This window comes from Phocoena sinus, chromosome 7 (assembly GCF_008692025.1).
Source record: "Phocoena sinus isolate mPhoSin1 chromosome 7, mPhoSin1.pri, whole genome shotgun sequence".
Lineage (NCBI taxonomy): Eukaryota > Metazoa > Chordata > Mammalia > Artiodactyla > Phocoenidae > Phocoena > Phocoena sinus.
In genome coordinates, this window is record NC_045769.1 from 109454234 (window position 1) to 109477906 (window position 23673).

Sequence of the window (23673 nt, forward strand, 5' to 3'; positions counted from 1 at the left end):
CACTGTGCTTTGGAAGCAGATAACCAGTCTGGTTTCACAGGTTCACAGATGGAAAGGAATTTTGCTCCAGCATGAATCATACCTCTTACCCATAATTGATTTGGATAATTTAGATGATGACATCTGAGTTGATGTGGTTTAGATGAAATACTGGACTTAGAGTTGACACTGGAACGATTAAGACTTTGGGGGAAGTTGGGCTGGGGTGGAAGTATTCGGTACCTGGGAAAAATATGAATTTTCAGAGGCCACAGGGCAGACTGTAATCGGTTTGTGTTCCCCACAAAAAGGTATTTTGAAGTCCTAATCTCCAGTAGCTCAGAATGTGGCCTTATTGGGAAATATAGTCTTTACAGAGGTAATCAAGTTACAATGAGGTCAGTAGGGTGGGCACTGATCCAATATGACTGGTGTCCTTATTTACAAAAAGGGAAACACACAGAGGGAGACCACCACACGAACACAGGAGGTAGAGACGGGAGTTACAGCCACATGCAAGTAATGACTGGGGCTACCAGAAGCTAGGAAGAGGTAAGGAAGGACTCCCCTACAGGTTTCAGAGGGAGCACGGACGGCCCTGCTGGCACCTTAATTTTGGTCTTACAGCTTCTAGAGCTGAGGCAGTAAATTTCTGTTACGAGCCACCCCGTTGTAGTACTTTGTTGGACATGTAGAACCTCAGTTTTGAGCTTTTATGGATATATTTTAGCGCATCTGCAATCATATTCCTATATACAAAACTGTTGTGTCAGAGGATATACAAGATTGAGACTGTTGATTTGCATTGCTAAGTTGCCCTCTGCAGCGTTCCCCAACCTTTTTGGCACCAGGGATCGGTTTCGTGGATGACAATTTTTCCACGGACAGGGGAGTGGGGCGGGGGGAATGGTTCAGGCGGTAATGCGAGCGACGGGGTGATGAAGCTTCACTCGCTCACCCGCTGCTCACCTCCTGCTGTGCGACCCAGTTTCTAACAGGCCATAGACCGGTACCGGTCTGTGGCCCAGGGGTTGGGGACCCCTGCTCTAAATGTGGCATTAACTTAAATGATCTCCAATACTGTGGGAGCATCCATTCCTTACCCTCTGACAACAGACTTTGTTTTTAATCACCATTGATTTCTGATTTGGGTAATCAAAGTGTCCAGAGAAATATGCCAGAGCATGTTGGGTAGAACATTATAAACTTGTATCCTGGGAAGATTTAGTTGCAGTGTTTCTAGGTTGGTCTATTACTGGTCTCCTAGGAAGTGATCAGCTCAGGCAAAGGAAAGACAACCGTGAGCGCAATGTGTCCAAGAACAGATCTGGACAGAACAGTCACAGTGGAAATAAATATCAGCTTTATTAACACTCAAAGTGCCATTCATTTATATTCATTCCATAGTCCAGAAGGTTACTTAGAGTAAGCCTTTGCACCACAATCTTTCAAAAAATGAACTAACATATAAGAAAAAGCAATTTTCATTGTGCTAATTATTGCAGGCCTTCATGCACGATAAATCTAAACAAAGATGGGTGCCAACAATATACAAATTTCCATATAAACAAAGTCATTGATCACTAACAAAATATAAACATGGTTTCTTTCACATTAGATTAAAAAAAAAAGGCTATTTACCAGCAAGAAAAAACAAGTACATAAAATCTGTAAAACTCAGAAATTTTATACATTTTTACAAGCACAATTTTGAATGAACACAAAGTCAAAATGTGCATGAAATGTGGCACACACCACACTGTATCTGGCTTCTGGTAGGTTTTTCTAATCATATCGGCTCCTTGTAACATAATAAGCTTAGTGACATTCAACTTCAACAGTGGACTTTATTCCTAACATAAGTAATTTTACATGGTACCGCATATTAAAAACAAGGTTTTCCTTAAGCACAACAACATTGTCAGATTGGAACTTTAATTCCCAATTCTTTTTCTGCCAGTTACTTAAAATACACAGTACGGTATAAAGACACAATGTATGTTTGGACATTTCTAAACCAATTTATAGTCAATTACAGAGAATCAGAATTTGTCAATATATTGTTTTATGAATGAGGTCTGACCTTGCCCAGTAAGAAAAAAACTGAAAGTTGAAATCTTTGGGGAAGAATAAAGGAAATATTCAAAAACAACAGTAGGCCAGGCCAACAGCAACTGGAGATATAAAAACCTTTGACATCTCTTCAAATTAATTTAGTTTCTCACATTTTTTCATAGTTCTGAGAATTCAAAGACTGTTTTAGTGGACAGTGTTTTTGCTACTGCTTAAAACCTATTTTTTTCTCTTAATTTGCATTTCATAGAATTCCCAGAGAGAATTCAATGTTGTTCTTTGCAAGAGTATTTTAATTGATAGATATCTAAGTAAATCTGCATCCAATTGTGGAAATACAAATACATTTTGAATGGTTAAAAACAAAACTAAAAAAATATTTTTGATCAGCCAGCTGAAAATATATTCATATAGTAAATAATCTCTCAGAAAGCTTTATATATATTTAATTATTCTAACTAAACAGTACCCTTATAAAACAAGTTCATAAAAATGTAGAAATGAAAATAAGAAATTACTGGGATATATACATGTACCTACAGACAGAAAAAGACATCTCCACACACACATCCCCTGATACACAGAGTTACAAGCATACTTTCCACTTAGTCATGGATTTCAGAATACATATAAAATCAGAAAGTGATGTCGAACTCCTGAGTTCTTCAACAAAGATAGAACCATAGATATGTATACTTTGTAAAAGCAAGAAAGTCCATTTAAGTCAGTAATAGCAGTGCAGTTACTGACGGCTACATCTTGAAAGAAGTTTAAACGTAGAGACACAGACAGTAGTTCAATGCACGCATTCATGATGCTCATACACCCATCAACAATTATTGGTCAGAGTAGTAAATCAGTGTACAAATTAAACATTTCCAAAAATGTGCAAAAAAGTCAACCTTGATAGGAAAAGAACACCTTTGTACATAATTATAAACTGCCCAGCATTCAACTGAGATTAAAAACGTTTACAGAGAGAAACTAATGGATTAAATATAGAGAATTTAATGGCTACATTTAAAAATGTACATTAGGTCAAAGGGTAAATTTACAAATTGATAATCATAGTTTGCAACAATTAAAAGTTTATTCTCAGATTTATCCAAGTTTACTTTTATTTACAATGATATTTGAATAGAAAGAACCATGTGAAATGTAAGAGATGTCAGACATTAAAAGTATTTTTGGTATTAACTCTTTTACAATATTTCAGAATGCAGGGTAGCAAATTTTAAAACCAACAGCAATAGAAAAAATGTAAACCTTTTACTTACTAATTAAGATTGTATTAAAAACAACTGTTTGTTTTTAAAGAAGTATTCTTATCGTTAGACACTGTAGTTTCACTTGAACAGGGTATATTGCAAGGGTTTGGCCCACTTTTTTTTTTTTTTTGGCCCATAAACCTTTCCAGCTCAAATGTTTCCACTAGTTCTCTCTTCTTGTTCCAGGTGGAAAAAAGTCTTTGGAAAAAATGAGAACATGACAAATCCATTTTGGAGCCTAAGTATCTAATAGAGTTAGGATGTAATTTTGTTACTTATCTCTCCCCTCCAAGCAATGCTAATGCTAAAGTCACCAATTGTTAGTTACATGAATAAGTGAACACAAAAGTGCTTTCCAGTATAGTCACAAACTTTACTGTTCTCAACTGGCATTAAGGGACTCAGAAATCCTACCTGGGGACAAATTCTGCATGTATGCTGGAGAGCAGACTCGTCCTTACGTTCCAAAGTGTCTATGGCACAAAAAGTCCATAACCTACTTTTCTTCACAGCTTTCCTGAAATGCCCCTCGAGTCAAACACAAGTTCATAAATGTTAAGACATTAGGAAGAAAGTACGCCACCAACCTGAGGCATCATATGTCAAGGTATATGTATATGCGTTTATGGTCAAGTGACATTAATTAAGATTGGCACGTGTACAAACTCAAGCTCATAATGTCTATATAGTTCCATAATAGTTGAAGTAAATTCCTGCATGTCTAAATGCAAACACTGAGCACCTGTCTTTAACTTGAAGTTTAGATTGAGATACAAATTCTACTAGTACCTGTTTTATTATTTTTACACTATTAGCTTACAGGTGGGCAGAAGTAACAGTGATAATCATTTTGGCTGTATGTGCAGAGAATACAAAAGCTTTGGTTTAATGTGATTCTGATAATACAGATTGTAAATACAAACAATAAGTCATCAGGCATAGGGAATAATAGTACTCACTGATTTAATGCCTTTGCTGTTATTAACAAAAATATCATTACTGTCAATTAAAATGCCCAATTATGAAAAATATGAAGAATTACATAAGAGACTGTATACAGGCAACAGGTAAAATTTATTCTTTTCTTTACGATAGCTGCGACTCCTCCCTTGACCTTCTGAAACGAAACCATGTCTGCTCTCACTATAACCTAGAGAAGGTTCTCTAGACTCCCCTGAGAGCTCACTACCATCTACAGCTCTGAAAGGTGACTACAGAGAGATGGTTGGCCCTGATACTTTCACACCTATTATGGCATCCTGTCCAGACTGTGGCAGAAGTTAAAGCAAAGCTAAAGACGACTATGAAGTAGGAACAGTGGCTTCACAGCACGCCTTCCCTAGCCAACCAAAACAGAGGTAAAATTTCCTTTTGAACACTTGGTAAGCTAAGGAAGCTTGTTTTGATAATGTCTGGCAGAATTTCTATTCCAAAGAGCTCATGAAGAACTATGCAAAACCAATTACTTTCTACTTAAGAATTACATATAAGCTATTATACACACATACAAATTCAATTTTAATCTACTTTTAGCAACCAAGAGCTTGGCAATTTACAATAAATACCTTTATTAAACAACCGTTTGTACTAGCTACTTGTGGAAAATGTGCTGGCATTCCATCATCAGTAGGTCACACACATTTGAGCTGTTCTTCCAAGAACAGAGACTAATCTAACTGGACATTCACACCTTTCCTTCCTTCCCACCCCTGCACCAACTCCAAACACACACACACACACACACACACACACACGTACACACACATACACACTTCACAGAAAAGTAAGGTGGAGTTTTAGTCAAAATGTTAGTCATAAAGTAAGGATTAGAATTTGCTATCCCTGGATTTCTTGCTCATTGCCCTAAGTCTCATTGCCTTAACATCTGTAAACCATTTAACTGACCTCTTTAGGACAAAAACCACCTTTCTAGTTCTGCTTTGAAAATCATAACTGAACCACGACATACAAAGAATTTGGACAGTGCCAGTGTGATTGAAAATCAAGTAATCAACCTGGAAAACAATTCACTATGTCTCTTTAGAATTAGAATACCTCTTTCTATCCTTATCTTAGGAATTTGTGTCTAGTAAAACTGCAATGTGTCTATCACAGAACAATGCTAATGTTTCTCTTCTAACATATTAAAAAAAAAAAGAGGTAGAAAAGGGTAGGAGGAAGAAGCAGGCATTAAGAAATGTTTAAGGGCCAATACACAGTCTAAGGCCAAATCAACTCTTGAAGCCTACTGATTTTGGAAAAACCTTCATTTCGGTGGGTAACTTGAATTATTATTGATACAAAACAAAATTAAGGCATACAGAGAAAAAGGCACTACGAAAAATTAACAAATTGCTTTCCGTTGACATTTTAACCAATGTTAAAATTCAAATAAATATGAACAGTGCATTTGTAACTAAGGCCAAACTTCATATAAAACAATAAGATCTCAAGAAATTTTCCTGATCTTAGTATAAATAACACTGTTGACAGAATTCAATTTCTATCAAATGTTTTTGGGTATTTTAACAATTTAGACCAAAAGAAAATATTTTTTTCTTTAAAGGAAAAAGCAGGAAAAAATACTCTGTAATGGAATAAATGCCCCCATCACTGGAACTGTTTGAGCAGAGGCTGGGTTTTGTAAGAGGGAGTCCTGAGAGAGAGGCTGCTTGACCTACGCAGATCCCTCCAATTTGGGGATACTTTTAATTGCTGTTGCTAATGACATTTTAGTTTATAATAGCCAATGGTTACCCAAAATTGCTTTCCCTCACTTCATAAGAAATAACATTTTAAAACATCATTGCTTAACTTTCAGATTCAGGATATGCCATAAAAATAAGTAACTGGGGGCTCCCCTGGTGGCGCAGTGGTTGGGAGTCCGCCTGCCGATGCAGGGGGCACAGGTTCGTGCCCCGGTCCGGGAGGATCCTGCATGCCACGGAGCGGCTGGGCCCGTGAGCCATGGCCACTGGGCCTGCACGTCTGGAGCCTGTGCTCCGCAACAGGAGAGGCCACAGCAGTGAGAGGCCCGCGTACCGCAAAAAAAAAAGAAACTGTTTGCCCATTTTTCCTCCTAGACTGTGACCTCCTTAAGTTAATTTAGTACCATAATAAGCCACAATACTGAAAAAGCAAATGAAAAGGATTCACCATATTTAAAAAAAAAATCAATAGATTCCTATACTTGGTTGACACCAGGTGATTTTATATCATGCTATTGGTCCCAAATGAAATCAGTGACAAAGAATTCTGCTGTGGGCCAAGGAGTTTGCATCTGGCGAACATCTTGGCTTTTGCACCCAAGCTTAGTTGTCCTATAAACTATTCAGATTTGATTTTCTCAAATGATTTCATGTATCTTATAACAACTCCGTCTCAGAAATATGACACACCAGACCTGACGTATATAAGAGCTGAAGTAGCAAAGAAAGCTACTCTAAAGAAATAGTTTCCTCTTTTTAATGTAGCTTCTACTGGGAATAAGATAAAGACTCCTTCAAGTGAAAGCCAATTCAATTTACTATGAAATAAGTTTTAATTTTTCTTTTATAGTTCAGCCTGTGCATTAACATTTCCATCTCTTATATAAATTATGTAAGGTTGACTGTGCCTTTGAAAACTTTCTAAGGCAGTAGTCTTTAACCATTCTTCAGGTTAGAAACATGTTTTGTAAATGAGGAAAATTAAAGATAGTCATACTGAAAATTTCAAAGTCTGTATATTTTTAAATACATTTTAAAGAATTATCATCAAAACTTCCATTAGTCATTATGATATTTCTCAACCCTTTTATTCAATACACTTTGTTTGCAATGTAAAAGATCTTATATTTGGTCCAAGCCTAAATCATGCCATTTTGAATCTCTCAAGGCCTAAGTAGAAAGATATTTCCTGAAAAGCACATATAAGACTGCTAGTGAATCTTCTCCAGCACCAAAAAGTCTGCCACTATCAAAGCAGAATGCATTTTAAAGGCACAAAGTTAGCAGTCAGGTCATTTTCCAGCCTCAGCAAAGAAACATTACAGTATAGAAGAATCAGTTGTGCATTTAAAAAACAAAATACATTTAGAGTCATCTTAAAAAGTCCAAATTTCATTTGTTGATCCATACAATTATTAGAAAGAAAAAATTGGAGTGTTATTTTAACTGCCCCTGATAGAGGTGGTTCCTTTGAAAATTTTCTTTTTTAAATTTAATTTTGGTCTTTCATACCTCACCCCACTTTAAGCTTTTTTGTTCTAGTAGTTTTTATATATATTAACTTTTACTGTGGTTTTTGGTACCTTTACAACTTGTCTGAAATAAATTCACATCACATTTTTATATAACTCTGTAAACTATTAGTCTACTCTTAAGTCTTTCATAAAGAACAATACTTTTCCATAGCTAGTAATATTTTTCTTATAAAACAAAGGTCTTGTGCAGCAGTGTTAAAGTAGTAGTTTCTTTTCAGGTGATTTTATTTTCTATAGCATTTCAAAAAGAAAAAGAGACTGAAAATAAAGCAAACAATTTTGCTTTGGGTTTCACAGTCTCCCAAGATTTCTCTTTAAAGAGCACCTGTCTCATATTCTGCACTGCTGATTACCCTGATAGACCAAAAATGAGCCAAAAGGAAATCACAACCACACAATACAAAGAAACAAAGGAAAAGCCCACTGGTCCAGATACCATGATCCTGCTCAAGTAGAAGAGATGCCTTCACTCATAAAAGATAAAGAAATTATAATAGATCCACATCCTTGGGGACTATGTTTATAGCACAAGATTCGGCAGTTGAGTTCCCAGGGGGAGGAGGCCAGTAATTCATGTTCTTCCTTGCAAGCTGCTTCCTTTCATTATAAGGGTATGTGAGAAGCTTTAACAACTATATTTGTGCTTTGACTTCTTCTCAGACTAGCTAATGGAGTTTCAAATATTCCTACAGGGAATGCCAGATAGGACCTTGATACAGTAAAACAAGATCTACTTAAGTTCAGAAACAAAGTATTTTAAAAGAGTTCCTAAACGAGCATACCTTTTAGCAGAAAACAAAATACCTGAGTCCCTTATGAATCCCATGAAAAGCATCACAGTTAGGGCCTCCAAGAATACTATTTTCTAGACCTTTAAAAATAAAGTACTTAGCATTTGCTTTAATACGTTGAAAAAAATCGCAAGTGGCCAAATTACCGATATCATTCATGTTTTTCAGTAGCACAAGTCCATTAGAGATAGTGGGAGTTTCCCAGCTGTCTCATTCCGCTTAATGTCGTTGCTCTTATATTAGAAATACCTGGCGGTTTTTAACCTTCCTATAAAGTAGCTAATACTTTGTTTTAATATGCCTTTGTTTTCCCACAATTATGAATTGACTATTGAGGAAAGAATACACACAGATGACTGAGTTCAACAGGCTCCGTGTTTAAGTTCATTTTGTGTCTAAAATGGAAGTTACTGATTTGGGTGCAATATGCAGCTGGAAGGGAAAGGATTGTTACTGGCTGTTTGTTGAGACCTTTCACCCTCGACTTGAAGTAGTGGTATCTTCTCTTGTAAAACCCTCATTATGCATTACATCACTCTCTGAAACTTACTTTTTGCAAGGAACCTGCTTTGTAAATGGCCATTTTCATTTATAACTGGGGCTGGTACGTACATCAGGGTTTCTCAACTTCGGCACTTTTAACATTTGGGGCAGGATAATTCTTTGTTGGGGGGCTGGACGTGCTGTTCTTGTATACTTTAGTTTAGCAGCATCCCTGGCCTCTAACCACTAGATGCCTCTAGCATCCTCCTGGTTGTGACAACCAAAAATGTTTCCAGTCATTGCCAAATGCCAAGCAAAACTATCCTCACCCCAGCTGTGAAAACCACTGTTTCACATGCTAACTGTTTTTTGAGGTGCTTTAGTAGTCCGTGATCCAAAGAACAAGAACAAGGGTTTCATATCATGACACTAGCTTTTAACACATGGATACTGCAGGTTAAACTCTTAGTTCCTAAACAATGGGGAATCAGGAGCTAGAAAGGAAGATATAGTATACATGATTTTGATTATTTCTCCTTCCCCTTGACTTCTGGGACTTTCCCCCTCGGGTAAAGAACACAGTTTAAAATACACTAAACAACACTTAGTTCTTCTTTTCATTATTTCTGTTGACCGGCAAATGTGGTCTCTTCTACTGCTTACACATTTAATTAGAGCAATCTCCTTTTGTCTTTTAATTTGGATTTGCTTATTGACTTCCTATATCTGTTTTAAAATAAAACAATATCTTTTCTTTTTTTAAGCAGAAAGCTATCCCTCAAGGTTTATAGATTCCAGTAACATGGATCTATTATAGTGTATTTGCTTATTATACTGGTTAGGATTAACAAACAAACATACCTCCTAGAGATTCATATTTGCTATCAAGAGTCCTACTGAGCAAAAAGCTTGGTAGACAGAGGTTAGGATCTAAAGAATACAGATACAAGAAGGAACCTATATTCTTTAAGCTGAGTACCTATCCTAAACTCAAGTTTAGGGCTCAACCCCACAAACAAGAATCTATTTTAAATACTATCACTAAAAACTACAAATTATACATCATTTTCTTCTCCTTGTTTTCCATGTCTCCCCATCACTGCCAATCTGTCAGTGACACAGGGAAAGACTCTACAATCTTTAGGTATTCCAAATGATCTTTTTGTACTAAAAAGAGTGACTATGTACTAAAGTGCTTTATGTCTCTGAACCACATCAGTACATTATAAAAATTAAAAAAAAAAAGTTTCAAGTTCTTGTAAGGGAAAAAAAGATTAAATATAAAAACTTCAGGATACTATTATTATTAATCAAATTTAACCAAGAATCAAGAGAAACACTTTCCCTCTTGTCTTTGTTTTCTCCCCCATCTCTCTTTTTTATAAAAAAGAAAAGTGCAGTCAGAGAGAAGGTGAATGAATAGATGGGAGCTGGGTAGAGGCACAGGAGAGGTTACTGGCTGCTAGTGATAGTGCACAAACATGTGCCTTAGAAGTTCATCAGCGGGAGGTCTCAGTTTGGCCTCTACAAAGATCCGTTTGAGGAAATCTCGAGTATGGTCTGAGACATGGGGTGGCAGCTTAGGGTTCGTCGGCTGAGTGGCGATTTTAAAGATGGCAGCCATTGCTTCAAATTCTGCCCAAGGAGGCTTTTCCGTTAGCATTTCCACCACAGTACAGCCCACGCTCCTAAGAAGAAATAAAAGAAAGACCTTACACAAACAACATCATCATGAAGTCAGCTAACTAACTACAAAATGAGAAACAGGCGTGAAGTCCATATACATTTAAATACGACTTGGTTTCAAACGTAAAGTTTCATTAAAAGGCTGTAAAAACTGAGGTCGGCGCTCGGCCTCCCGCACGGAGCCTCTGGGGTCGGGGCCGGGGCCGGGGTCGGGGCCGGGGCCGGGGCCGGGCGGGCGGTTCCACATGCCTCGGCAGCGGCTCCCTCTCCTCACTTCCGAGTTGCCGAGGCGCTGCCGCCGCCGCAACCCGCCGCCGCAACCCGCCGCCACAACCTGGGCAGCCCCGCGGGGTCCCCGGGCCGCCGCAAAGCGCCAAAAAGACGCAGGGGTGCGCGTGGCTTCGGCGGGCCCGGCCTGAAGCGCGGCCAGCACCCGACAGCGGGGACACCAGCCCCCGGTCCCGCGCCCCCTACGGGTACTGGAGGAGAATCCCTCGGCTCCTGTCGTCTGGCGGACCCTGAGGGCGCGAATGTAGACAACCTGAGAGAAGAAGGCTTCGGGGCAGGAATGAGGCGATTAAGATCGACTGACACGGAGACCTGACAGAAAGGGCTGAAGAAACGGGGTTTTCTGAATTTGAGGAGACATCTTTAAGTGAATTTATGTATTCTTAAGAAATAAGGAAAAATATATCCATACTTGATGTGGTATCATTCCCAAACCTGAAAAATGAGGAAAGTCTGTTTTAAAGATAAATATGCCTGCACACACTACTGGACCTCCCAACAGGGATTTGTCAGGGGCAGAGGGCAGTTAGAGGGGAAGCATTTTATGTATGCAGTCTTGAAGAAAAATTTATATTTGGATTCTAGACTTCAATGAATTCTGACAGTTGTAGAAACAGATGGGAAACACTCAAATATTCCTCGTTGCACCAAAAAGTTAATTTGCGGTACATGAAATGAATATTGTTTTATAACAACTGTTATTAGTGAAATACTTTCTAGTGCATTTTATTGACTCTTCTTAGTTTAACAGTTTAAACACCTATGCAAACTTAAAATGTGCTTTTCTTTCTGAAAGCTGGTACTGTTTTGAAAGAGCTTTCTAAATGTAAAGTATTGAAAATTTCAATTTGGGTAAAATGTTTGTATAACTTCCAATATTTGATGTTTGTTAAACTCAACTCTGGGCAATCAAAAATGAATAAAAAATACTGAGGAAATGAATAGGGGCTACCCTCCTTTTCCCAGGATAAAGGGAAAGAAATTTATCATATTTCTTTTTTTTTTAGCTTCTTCTTTTGAATTGCTTTGAAAGCATGGTTTTTATTGCTTATTACTTTAGGCTTGTAGTTCTCAATCCTGACAATACTTCAAAAATCTTTGCCTGGGCCCCACTCTTGAGAGATTCTCATATAACTGTTCAGATTTGGGCTTTGGGTATAGCTAGTTTTTAAGCACCAATCCTCCTCCTTCCCTCCATTCCTCAAATGTGTGGATAGGTTTGAGAACCACTAGACTAACGGTGGTTTTTCCTGTTTAAAGGAGATAATCAATTTGGGCTTTGTTTTTATATTGCTCTGTTGATGGCTTTGTTACAACTAAATTACTGTTATTACTATTTCATTGTTAAATAAAGTAAGCAGGGCTTCCCTGGTGGCGCAGTGGTTAAGAATCTGCCTGCCGATGCAAGGGACACGGGTTCAAGACCCGGTCCGGGAAGATCCCACGTGCCGCAGAGCAACTAAGCCCGTGTGCCACAACTTCTGAGCCTGCACACCACAACTACTGAAGCCCATGCGCGGAAAGCCCATGCTCCGCAACGAGAAGCCACCACAATCAGAAGCCAGAGTACCACAACAAAGAATAGCCCCCACTCACCGCAACTAGAGAGAGCCTGCACGCAGCAATGAAGACCCAACACAGCCAAACTTAAATTAAAAAAAATAATAAAGTACTACAGCCTGTGTTTGAGCTAAAAGAAAAAACAAAAACCTGTAGTTTAAACATAAATATCAATGAAAATAAACTAAAATTTAAGCTCTCAAATTTGTTAGGCAAAGAATGTTATTCATTTTATAATTTTTGCTTTATATAATTCTCTAACCTGACATTCAATATAATTGTTTTCTGTCTTTATCTTACAAAGAATACAAACGCTAGAAATTCTTTGTCTTTAGGTGCCTAAAATGCATATCTATCAAAAAAATTGCTCGGGGCTTCCCTGGTGGTGCAGTGGTTGGGAATCTACCTGACATGGGTTCAAGCCCTGGTCTGGGAAGATCCCACATGCCTCGGAGCAACTGGGCCCGTGTGCCAGAGCTGCTGAGCCTGTGCTCTGGAGCCCATGAGCCACAACTACTGAGCCGGAATGCTGCAACTGCTGTGGCCTGTGCACCTAGAGCCCATGCTCTTCAGCGGGAGAGGCCACCACAATGAGAAGCCTGCACACCTCAGCGAAGAGTGGCCCCCACTCACTGCAACTAGAGAGCCTGTGCGCAGCAGCGAAGACCCAACGCAGCCAAAAATAAATAAATTAAATAAATTTAAAAAAAAATTTCTCAGTGGGAAGTAGGAAATGGCCATTTTATGTTCTAACTTAAAATTATTAAGCAATTAAAGGTTAACTGAATTATAAGACTAATAATAAAGATTAATTACTTTTAAAGTTCTTCAGGGAAATAAAATGAAGATAGCTTTCTAATGCTGAAATTTGCTCAAGATGAAATCCTTCCTGGGACTTCCCTGGTGGTGCAGTGGTTAAGAATCCGCCTGCCAATGCAGGGAACATGGGCTCGATCCCTGGTCCGGGAAGATCCCACATGCCGTGGACCAACTAAGCCCGTGCACCACAACTACTGAGCCCGTGCGCCACAACTACTGAAGCCCATGTGCCTAGAGCCCGTGTTTCGCAACAAGAGAAGCCACCGGAGTGAGAAGCCCGTGCACCACAATGAAGAGTAGCCCCCGCTCGCCACAGCTAGAGAAAGCCCACGCACAGCAACGAAGATCCAACACAGCCAAAAATAAATACATTAATTAATTAAAATAAATAATAAAAATAAGTTGTCCTCTGTTTAAAAAAAAAAAGAGATCTTTCCTAAAGAATGGAAGACAGGTTCAAAAGCTCTGTTTATTTAGTCATTTATTAAGCCTCAAACACACACAGTTAAAATGATATTAATCCTTGTAATCCTGACATCCTATTTCAAAAGTACAAAAAAATAAATTTACCTCAGTAAATTCCATCCTGGGTGGAAATATGTTAAGAAGGCATGTGCTTTCGGTCAAATCCCCCATCAAAACCTACCAGATATCTGCTTTCCTGCCATAGCCTTCTCCACTAATCACTTCAGGGCTCATCCAGTATGGTGTGCCTGTGACAGATTTCATTCCTGTCCCCGAAAGACAGATGGTTTGAAGCCGTTTGCTGGCCCCAAAATCTCCTAGTTTGACGTTGCCTGTTGAATCTCGCAGAATATTTGCGCCTAAAATAAGAAATATCCTCATTTCATTATTTGTATTGGCAATTTGGAATACAACATAAAAGAACAACGGCAGAAAATTACTTAGCAGACTCTTCAATCTGTCTCCAAAATCAGGCTGCTCTTCACCTTCCGAGCAGTACCTGGCATAATGCCAGTCATACAGTCAGTGTGCATTAAAAACTTATTACATGAACACTGAATATTTAGAGTCACCTGTGTGATTCAAGACCTAAGGAGTTTCTCCCACTGAAAAGGACTGGTGCAAGTGGGAGGCGAGGATGAAAAAGAAGAGAAAGGGGGAAAGGGCTAAGAATGTGAAGTTCAGAGAAGGATGAAGAAAAGCAGTAGCAGGCTCTTGGCCCCAATTTCTCTGTCATAAAGTAAGAAGCCCATGTCTATAGATTATTTCCCTGAGGACCTAGCATCTCCTCAGGAACCTCTTAAGGGACCTTCATAATCAAAATCTTTTCATTCTTCATTCTCAGTTTCTGTACAGTGTATTTTAAATCTAATCTAAGCAAGCTTTGAGGTTTCTGTTTTAAAATTTCATTTACTTCTATAATAAACTTTTAATTTTATTTATTATAAACTGACCTTGATAGCCTGGCTGAGGTGGTGTTTGCAGAGTCCTCCCCTGTAAAGTTACTCTTTCCCCTTTTCCATACTTAGCTCTTTGGAAGAAGTTCACTATGTGTAAAGGAGTGAGAAGTTATGCTACAGGCTTAGTAGTTACATATAAGGGAATTATTCTGCATGGGAGATTTGTGTCTTCTCTCCCACTTATTTATTCAACCATCCATTTCTATCAGTCTGAACACATGGATATTAATTTTATACTTTGGGTTATAATCCAATGACTTTTCACTCAAGCTGTTCCAGCTTTGGCCATGGGGAGCTCTCTCTGTTGGCTCCTGTGTCCCTCTGCCATACCTCAATCATTGTGTTCTTGCTTGATTTGATTTCTGGATTGTTTGTTTGTTTCTTAGTATCGTCTTACGTTCTGGTACTAGAAGACGCTCCAGGCTCACCTTGTGTATCCCCTGTAACCACTTCTAGAATTAGCCATTTCTCTGTTTACTGAAGAATGGTATCAGAAACCAAGATCTAGGAGCTAGGTTCATTTATTTTTATTCTCTATTTTCCCCCCTTTATCATTCTTTAAACTCAATCTTTTTTCTGGGATTGTAAGTCTAGTTTCTTCTTATGTAAATTATTTCTATTCTCATTTTTAGCTTTTTCTATAAACTACCTGTTTTTAAATGAGCAACTTATTTTATTAGCTTATCTAATTTTAGTTTCTAAATTTTACCTCAATTATTTTTAAGTCTTCCTAACCTTAATCATATTTAATATATTTTTTAAAAAATTCCCTATTTGTGTTTTTTTTTTTTTTTTAATGGCCTCTAAGAAGGAGAGTGAATAGTGGAGAAAATGTATTATAGACTGGAGAGAATGCAGACTGTCCATCCCCACCATGAATTTCTGTACCTGTCTTTCTGTTCTCCCAGCAAATTTCCCAGTCTAGTCAATTAAGGCTTTGCAAAGCCTCTCTCTGGGGAGGGTTAAGGATCCATTCTCTGCATGCCATAAGCCTAAGTACGCCATGGTACCAGTAATTCTCTAAGACACCATTGCCTTTTTAACATCTCCCGCTGTCCAATTCTTAAAGAAGGACTCTGTCAAAAAAAGCCACCGTGTCTAAAATATTTAACGTGGGGAAGGACAAGAAACAAGCCAGTTTTTACTAGTTACCAGCTGGGAAGGAACAGTCCCAGGCAGGTCACAGACAGACAGAGCTATCTCCAGGGAGTAATCACCAATGCTGAACCAACGGCCATCCATACAAAGGGCTGAGGAGAAAATGTATAGCCAGGTTCCCAATACAGTTATCTAATTTTTTAAAAACTTACTTTGGATATGTTAAAAGTAAGCTATGAAGGAGAGTTTTCAAATATACACATAAAGCAGACCGAACCGCATATGAACCCCTCACACTACCTGAATCAAATGAAAGACATTGCAATCCATCAATAGTTCAGTCCATATCTTTAAAAGATAAAGACTCTTATCACACCTAAGAGAATGGACAGTAACGCCTTTAATATTATTAAATGTACATTCAGTGTCTTTTTGTTTTTCTTTAAAAAATCAGAATCCAAATAAGGTCCTTACATTGAGAATCATTAATACATCTTTTAAGTCTTTTCCTAAAGTCCCCTCCTTTTTTATTTTTCCTTTGCAGTTTATGAAGAGTCTAAGCTGTCTGCCTATAGCTTTCTTATTGTCTAGATTTTGCTGAGTCCATCCCAAGGAGTCATTTAACATGTTCATCTGTTCTATATATTCTATAATTCTCCAATTTGGTAGCTGAATCTAGAGGCTTGATCAGATTCAGGTTCAAAAAAAATTTTTTTTGGCAAAACTGCTTTGTAGATAATGATATAGTCTATGAATAGGAAGTATGTAATGATAGACTGTGTGTGAAGTGATGTTAACAGCTATTAATGTTTAGTGCTTATGTCTACTAATCTGTTAGTCATTGTAAAATGGTACTATTCTATCATTCCTGCTTCATTTGTTAGCCAAAATATTTTTATAAAGGTAAGTTTCCTTTCATCCACTATTTAGTCCTCAGTACAGTTCATAAAAGAAAGGTCCAATAAAGAAACCCTATTATTAAATAATGAGTTGGTTCCCTAGCGACAATGATCAATTAACTTTTATCCTAGGTTTCATTATGAACTCATGAGTCTAAACTTAAAAGTAATCAACTAGCTTTCCTTTGCCCTCGCCATTTAAAAACTGCTCATTATAAAAATTTAGGAATTACATAAAAAGTAAAAAGTATGCAGGAGAAAAACAACTATCACTCATTCTGCCACTTGGAAATAACCACTGTTAATCATGCAGAGATTGTAAAATTAAAGTATGACCTAGAAGAACGAACTTGAGATCATACTGCTTTATCCAATTTTATACCTTACATTTTTCTTATCAATATATTTCCCCTATAATGTTTTTAAATCAGCTTGTTTCCAAACTCCTCATTTTACTGGCAAGGTTAGAGGAGGATCCGCTTGGGGGGTAGCTCCCCTCAGTTCCTTTACCTTATCTTATTATCAGGGGTAAAGAGAAACTGGCTTGAATAGAGATTATTCCTAATCGAATAATTCACAATCAAATCATTTTCCTATGTGTTTTTTTTTTTTAATTGAAGTATACTTGACCTACAACACTATGTTAGTTGCAGGGTGTACAACATTGTGATTCAATATTTCCATACATTACAAAATGGTCACCACCTTATGTGGTTCTTTAAGCTTTAGGGTTTTGAACTTGATAGCTGAGGTCTGCCTAAGCTGGGTACACCCTGAGGTGAAAGACAGGCTCTTCTTTCTTTCAGATCATGAGCCATGCTGTCATCCTCTAAGACTCACTAGTAAGGGCTCTTCTTTACATGTGATCTGGCTCAGGCATTGTGCAGCAGATCCTGCTCTGTGACCAGACACTGGTTAGGAATGTTCTCTTTAGCCTGAATATGGCCATATTCAGGGTGTGATATACCACAGAAAGGAAGTAAATCCCTGGTAGCTCATAAGAGCCCCTAGAAAGACCAATGAAAAAGAATTCAATTTATTATTTATAAATGTGTGTTGTGTATTTGTTCATTATTCTCATCAAATGATTGAATAAAGTGATCTTTATATTCGGGTCACAACCTGGTTTTTACAGAATGAAGCCTCTCAGCGTGCTTTGCAGTACAGAGTTTATGACTCTCAAACTTACATACCTCCACCACTATTTTGTCTCACTTCATGCAGTTACCTTATGTAACTGATCCATGAAAACAGTTGAGTTTTTGAGTTTTAAAAAGTGAGCTTAACTGAGTTGCAGTTTATCAAAGCTCAGTCTTGGTCTCTCTTCTCATTCTCTCCCTTAGGTAATGAGGTCCATCCCTCAGCTTTAAATATGATCTCAGCATAAAGTACATCATCACCGTAACTAACTTTTGAGTGCTTTCTAGGTACCAAGAACGGTTTTAAGCATGTTATATGCATTAACTCATTTAATCCTTGTAAGAATCCTGTGAGCTGTTCACTATTATCACCCTCCTTAAAAATGAGGAACTGAGGCATAGAGAGATTGTCTCGTCTAAGGTCACACATCTGGTGATGGATAAAGCCTTAATCTGAATCAGGTCAAATTCAGAGCCCCTATTCTTAACCGCTATGTCCGAATGCCTGTGCGCTATATGTGAAAACATGTCTCATTTTCATGCTCATTTGAACTTTACTGATTCTGTGGGCCCCAACAGGGGAGCTTTCCTCTTGTGGCGACCTGAACAACACAACTAGCTGGAACTGTTTTCCCATGGTACTTTAAAGGTACATGCATTAAATGCTGAATTTCTTAACCACAGCACATGTTTCGTTAAAAGAACTGTGTACTTAAAATATACCTCATTACTTACCTTTTATATCTCTATGAACAATCATATTACTGTGCAAATAATGAACTCCCTCCAGAATCTGACGGGTGTATTTCCTAGTCACATTCTCAGTAAGAGCTCCATATGCTTTTAGTTGGTCCTTAATTGAACCCTAGGATAAAAGAAAACGAAAGAAAACTATAGTATGGTTTGAAATGAAAACTACTAGTAAATCTTTATTTTTAAAGATGTGTACATGGGTATTTATTATTCTTATCGACTGAATAAAGTGATCTTTATTTTATTTTTAACATCTTTATTGGAGTATAACTGCTTTACAATATTTTATTTATTTTATTATTATTATTTTTTTTTTGCGGTATGTGGGCCTCTCACTGTTGTGGCCTTTCCTGTTGAGGAGCACAGGCTCTGGACACGCAGGCTCAGCGGCCATGGCTCACGGGCTCAGCTGCTCCGCGGCATGTGGGATCTTCCCAGACCGGGGCACGAACCCGGGTCCCCTGCATCGGCAGGCGGACTCTCAACCACTGTGCCACCAGGGAAGTCCTATTTTACTTATTTTTAATTGAAGTTTAGTTGACATACAATGTCATGTTGGTTTCAGGTGTATAACACAGTGATTCGACATTTAAATGCATTACAAAATGATCACCACGATGAGTCTGGTAACCATCTATCTCTGTACAAAGTTATTACAGTATTATTGACTATATTCCTTATGCTGTATATTACATGACTTATTTATCTTAAAACTAGACATTTTAATTTGGAGAATCCTAGTTCATGACTGGGAGGCTTTAATTGGACAGCACAGGAATTCTCAGGAAGGACATTATATGCCATTAATTTAACATAAAACTCTACTATATTCCCTGACTAGAATTGTGGAAGGAAGCCTTTAAAACTATTCTTTGACTGATACCCTTGTTTCTATGACTATGCTAGTTCTATCTCCTGTTCCTTGCAACTGTATTTTTTAAAATTCTCCAGTACTTTTATCTTGCATTGTTTTTGCCCTGAATACAGTTTTGATTTTCCTACTTGCTCTTCTATATACGTCCTACTTTAATTTTATTTATTTTGTTCTTACTCTGTTTTTAAAACACAGTTTTATTGATACCTGCAAATTTACTTCTCAGGAGAAAGAATGGGTATGATTAGAAGATCAGAACACACGTGAGATTTTAAAGTTTTTCTTTTATATATTCACTGTTTTAGTTCAAAACATGAGAAAATTAAAAAGGAATTTCTAATTTTCTTACATGTTTTAGGCAGGATGAGGTGCCATCTCTGAGAATAGGGAATCAATCTGGTGAGACATAGGCACTTGAATTTTGAAAAAGCTTCCCTGCTGATTCCAATGTGCAAATTTGATAAATAATCACGACTTTAAAAGATGGAAATAAAATGCTTCCTGAGGGACAAAATCTTTTAGAGATAACATAACCAAATGTTCCTGTCTTTCCTTGAATTTTGGTAAACTGTGTACTTTGTCATATAAAAATAGATCCTTGGATTTTACAGGTTTAGCCACTTGCTGTTTCCACTATTCATGAGCAATCCCTGAAGGGACAGCAAGATGCAATTCTGCTGACCCCAACTTGCAAACACGTGTGGAAAGTCTTAGGCAGTGAGTGAACCCAGACAACCAGTCATACCTATAACTCAATGTGGCTCGTTCTTCAGTCAACTTATTATGTCTCTACTTGCAGTAATGCACAAAATAACAGAGCTAGAACTGAGCTTTCCAAACCATAAGCCCCCAGATACTTGTAGGCTGCAAATGAGTGTCAGACTTACAGATCCTCTGGGCCCTCTGGCAGCTGCGCCAGTGGCCCATGGTGCTAACAGCTCCATCAGTGTAGTCTGTTTACTGCTGTGTAACATGAAAATATTACCTTCTTCAGTGTGAACAACTGGAATGGGCTGGAAAGCACTGTGTCAGATAAAAACAGTGTGTGTGTGTGTGTGTGTGTGTGTGTGTGTGTGTGTGTGTGTGTGTAAGAGTAACAGAGAGAAGTCAACTGCTAGGCCAGGTATTGGAAATAAAAGAAAGTTATGGTTCCGGTGTAAAAGTAGTTCTAGATAGACTAAGGAATGGAATGTTATGTTGGGAAAAACTGAAGAATGGAATGACAATTTTGGCAAAGCTTGAATCTAGGGCATAAAGGGGTCCATTATACCAAATTTAATGAAAGAAATTATATAGCATCATTTACAGACTTGGAGATTCAGGAAAGTCTAGGAACATCTATGTCCATCCCACGTATGCCATGGGCTTGCCATACACATAATTCATTTAGATTGCCAGTGAACTATCATTAATTTAGTAACATGCTTTTCAAATTCAAGGAGTGATAACCTAGACTTTGAAAAGACAGCTGCCTTTACAAAAGCTAATGAGAAACATGATCTAACACCTCTTCCTGAATAGTCCTAGTTTAGTCTTAAGATTGCTAAATATATAAAGATTACCCATATCTCCATTTGCGATGTAAACTGGTTCTAACCAATGAGTCATTTTAATTAATTTTATCTTCAACAATCTGGGTCTCTATTCACATTTATTCATAGTTATTTCCTTATTTTTAATTTAAATATTTGTTGCACAAACAGTAATGGGAATCTGAATAAGAGAAAAGTCAATCACAATCCCAACATAATACATTTTCATTCTTCTAAGTTTCTTCTGTTCTTGTCCAAATACAGATACTTTTAAAATATCATTAATATTAAAAAGCATTTTATATTCTTTTCCTCTAAGTACTTCCTCCAACTTTGCTACATGGGCTTCACAATTTTAATTTTTAATATATACTGTCTTGGACAATGCCATCATAATTTACTTCCACTGGGGGAACTGATATTTCCACTTTTTCCATCACAGATAGTACTAAAATAAAGGTTCACAGCTTTCTCCTTCTTTTGGATTACTGCTGTAGACTAAATTTTAAAAAACAATTTACACTGCCAACATAATCTTTGAAAATAAAAAATAGCAATGATGAATACCAGTGGTGTCCCTATAAACAATTATTCATGAAGATAAAAATCAAAGTAAAATTTACTGTTGCTGTTGTAAGACCGAGGATGTGTTAAGACCATTACAATCGACCTGTATTTGCAGGCCTCTCATCTGGGGATTCAACCAACTGCTGATTGAAAATATCTGGAAAAAAAAATTCCAGAAAGTTCCAAAAAGCGAAACTTGAATTTGCTGCACTGGCACTATTTACATAGCATTTACATTGTAGTTGTAACTATTTACATAGCATTTACAGTGTATTAGTTATTATAAGTAATTAAGAGATGACAAAGTATATGGGAGGATATGCGTAGCTTATATGCAAAAAATACTACACCATTATATAAAGGACTCGAGCATCTTTGGATTTTGATAGCCGTGGGAGGTCCTGGAACCAATTCCCTGGGGATACCAAGGGACAACTGTACTATGAGATACTGATCCACAGTTTTATTGATCCATAAGATTAAACTGCAACCTGTACATTCTACACACAATTCTAATAAGCTATTTCCTTAAAGACCCAAAAATCGAGCCTTTTTCTAACATATACTGCCTATTATAAGAATGAATGTATTTTTAAGTGAGTAAATATACCACCATCTTGAAAATCATTAGTATTAGAATATACTCTACAAATACTAAAAATAATGAAGAAGGAATGACAGAGTTTTTTGCAAATCCCATTTTTCACCTCCCAATGAAATTACTGACTCAGGCAATGACTATCAATCTGTGTTAAAAGCATTAGGTGGATGGTTGAAAAGGAACTGGACATTCCTATGTGCCACTGCTGTAAGCCTAGATTACTTTCTCGTCTTCAGGAAAAAACAAAACTTTACAATGGAAGAATCAGGACGTCAATCACCCTAGTCAAGCAGTCCATCTTAGCAACACTACCAGTAGAACAACCAGAAATTGTATGTCTCCTAATGGGATGCACAGCATCATTTAGGATGCATGCGAATAAATGCTGAATTTGAATATAATTTAGATTTTAGATCTAACTTGGAGTTTACAGGAAATATAGGGATAAACGAACAAACTAAACACCACCATGAGGATGCAAGGGGAGAAATCTATGAGATGAGACTGTCAACAGAACAACTAGTTTGGTCTCTTTCTTTTTTTTTTCTTAACGTCTTTATTGGAGTATAATTGCTTTACGATGGCGTGTTAGTTTCTGCTTTATAACAAAGTGAATCAGCTATACCTATATGTATATCCCCATATCTCCTCCCTCTTGCGTCTTCCTCCCACCCTCTCTATCCCACCCCTCGAGGTGGTCACAAAGCACCAATAGCTTGGTCTCTTTGTCGAATCTGTCACCTAAAACTGTTCTAGATTAAAAGAGGAATAAGAGACATAGCAGCAAAATGTAATGTGTGGTCCTGGACTGAGTCCTGGTTTGGATAAACCAGTTATTACAGGTTATTTTTAGGGCATTTAGGGAAATCTGAGTATAGACTGCTATGATGTCTGTAACCTATTTTAGTATACTTTAGTATTTTTAAAAAACGAGTTAAAAAATACAAAGATAGATGAAGAAGACAGAAAATAAAAGTATATTACCCATTTCTCATTTAAAACTCTTCCAAAATGTCCCTAACATTTTATAATCAAAGTTTTGTTGTTTTTCTTTATTCTCAACTAAGACTTTAAATAGAATATCTCTATTTTCAAAGGATGCACTAACTTACCCCTGGCATATATTCCATAAATATGGAAAGTGTCTTTTCTTGGGGATCCCTCAGACAGCCATAATACTGAACAATTCGCTCATGCAGCAAGTTTTTCAACAACTGAATTTCACACTCAAGTGCATTTACTTCCTGAAAGACAGAACTCACTGTTAAGTCTTTACAGCATTGCTAGTAAAAGCAAAAAAATTCTAACGTCATGGACCCTCAAGGTGATTTCAATCTGAAATTTTCACTTCCCAAGGAATAAACATTTTAAAGTCTCTAAACAATAATCACTTTTGTAACTGTCCTTGATGGTATGCTAAAGCAACACTAAATCACATTAGGAATATAACTGAGTACTAAAAGGGAAAAATCCATAGTACAAAGTAAACAAACATATCTAGTTATCTATTTTTTGCAAATAATTTGCATTGCGGAAAAACAAAAAATTCTATTATGTGTTATATTTATTTTAGTAAAAATGCTTCTTATAATGTGA

At 37.3% G+C, this 23673-nt stretch overlaps 1 protein-coding gene across 1 annotated transcript in view; it reads right to left on the reverse strand.

Moving 5' to 3' along the window:
- Window positions 1–1319: 1319 nt before the first annotated feature.
- The window catches only part of MAP3K2 (mitogen-activated protein kinase kinase kinase 2), a 96485-nt gene continuing 74131 nt past the window's right edge, over window positions 1320–23673 (reverse strand). Inside the window, exons 14-17 of the mRNA XM_032637069.1 lie at window positions 23190–23321; window positions 18486–18615; window positions 13837–14014; window positions 1320–10525 (exon numbers count right to left, since the gene is read on the reverse strand). Of these exons, the coding sequence (XP_032492960.1) occupies window positions 10300–10525; window positions 13837–14014; window positions 18486–18615; window positions 23190–23321 (666 nt within the window). The 3' untranslated portion in view covers window positions 1320–10299. The remainder of the gene's footprint in view (window positions 10526–13836; window positions 14015–18485; window positions 18616–23189; window positions 23322–23673) is intronic.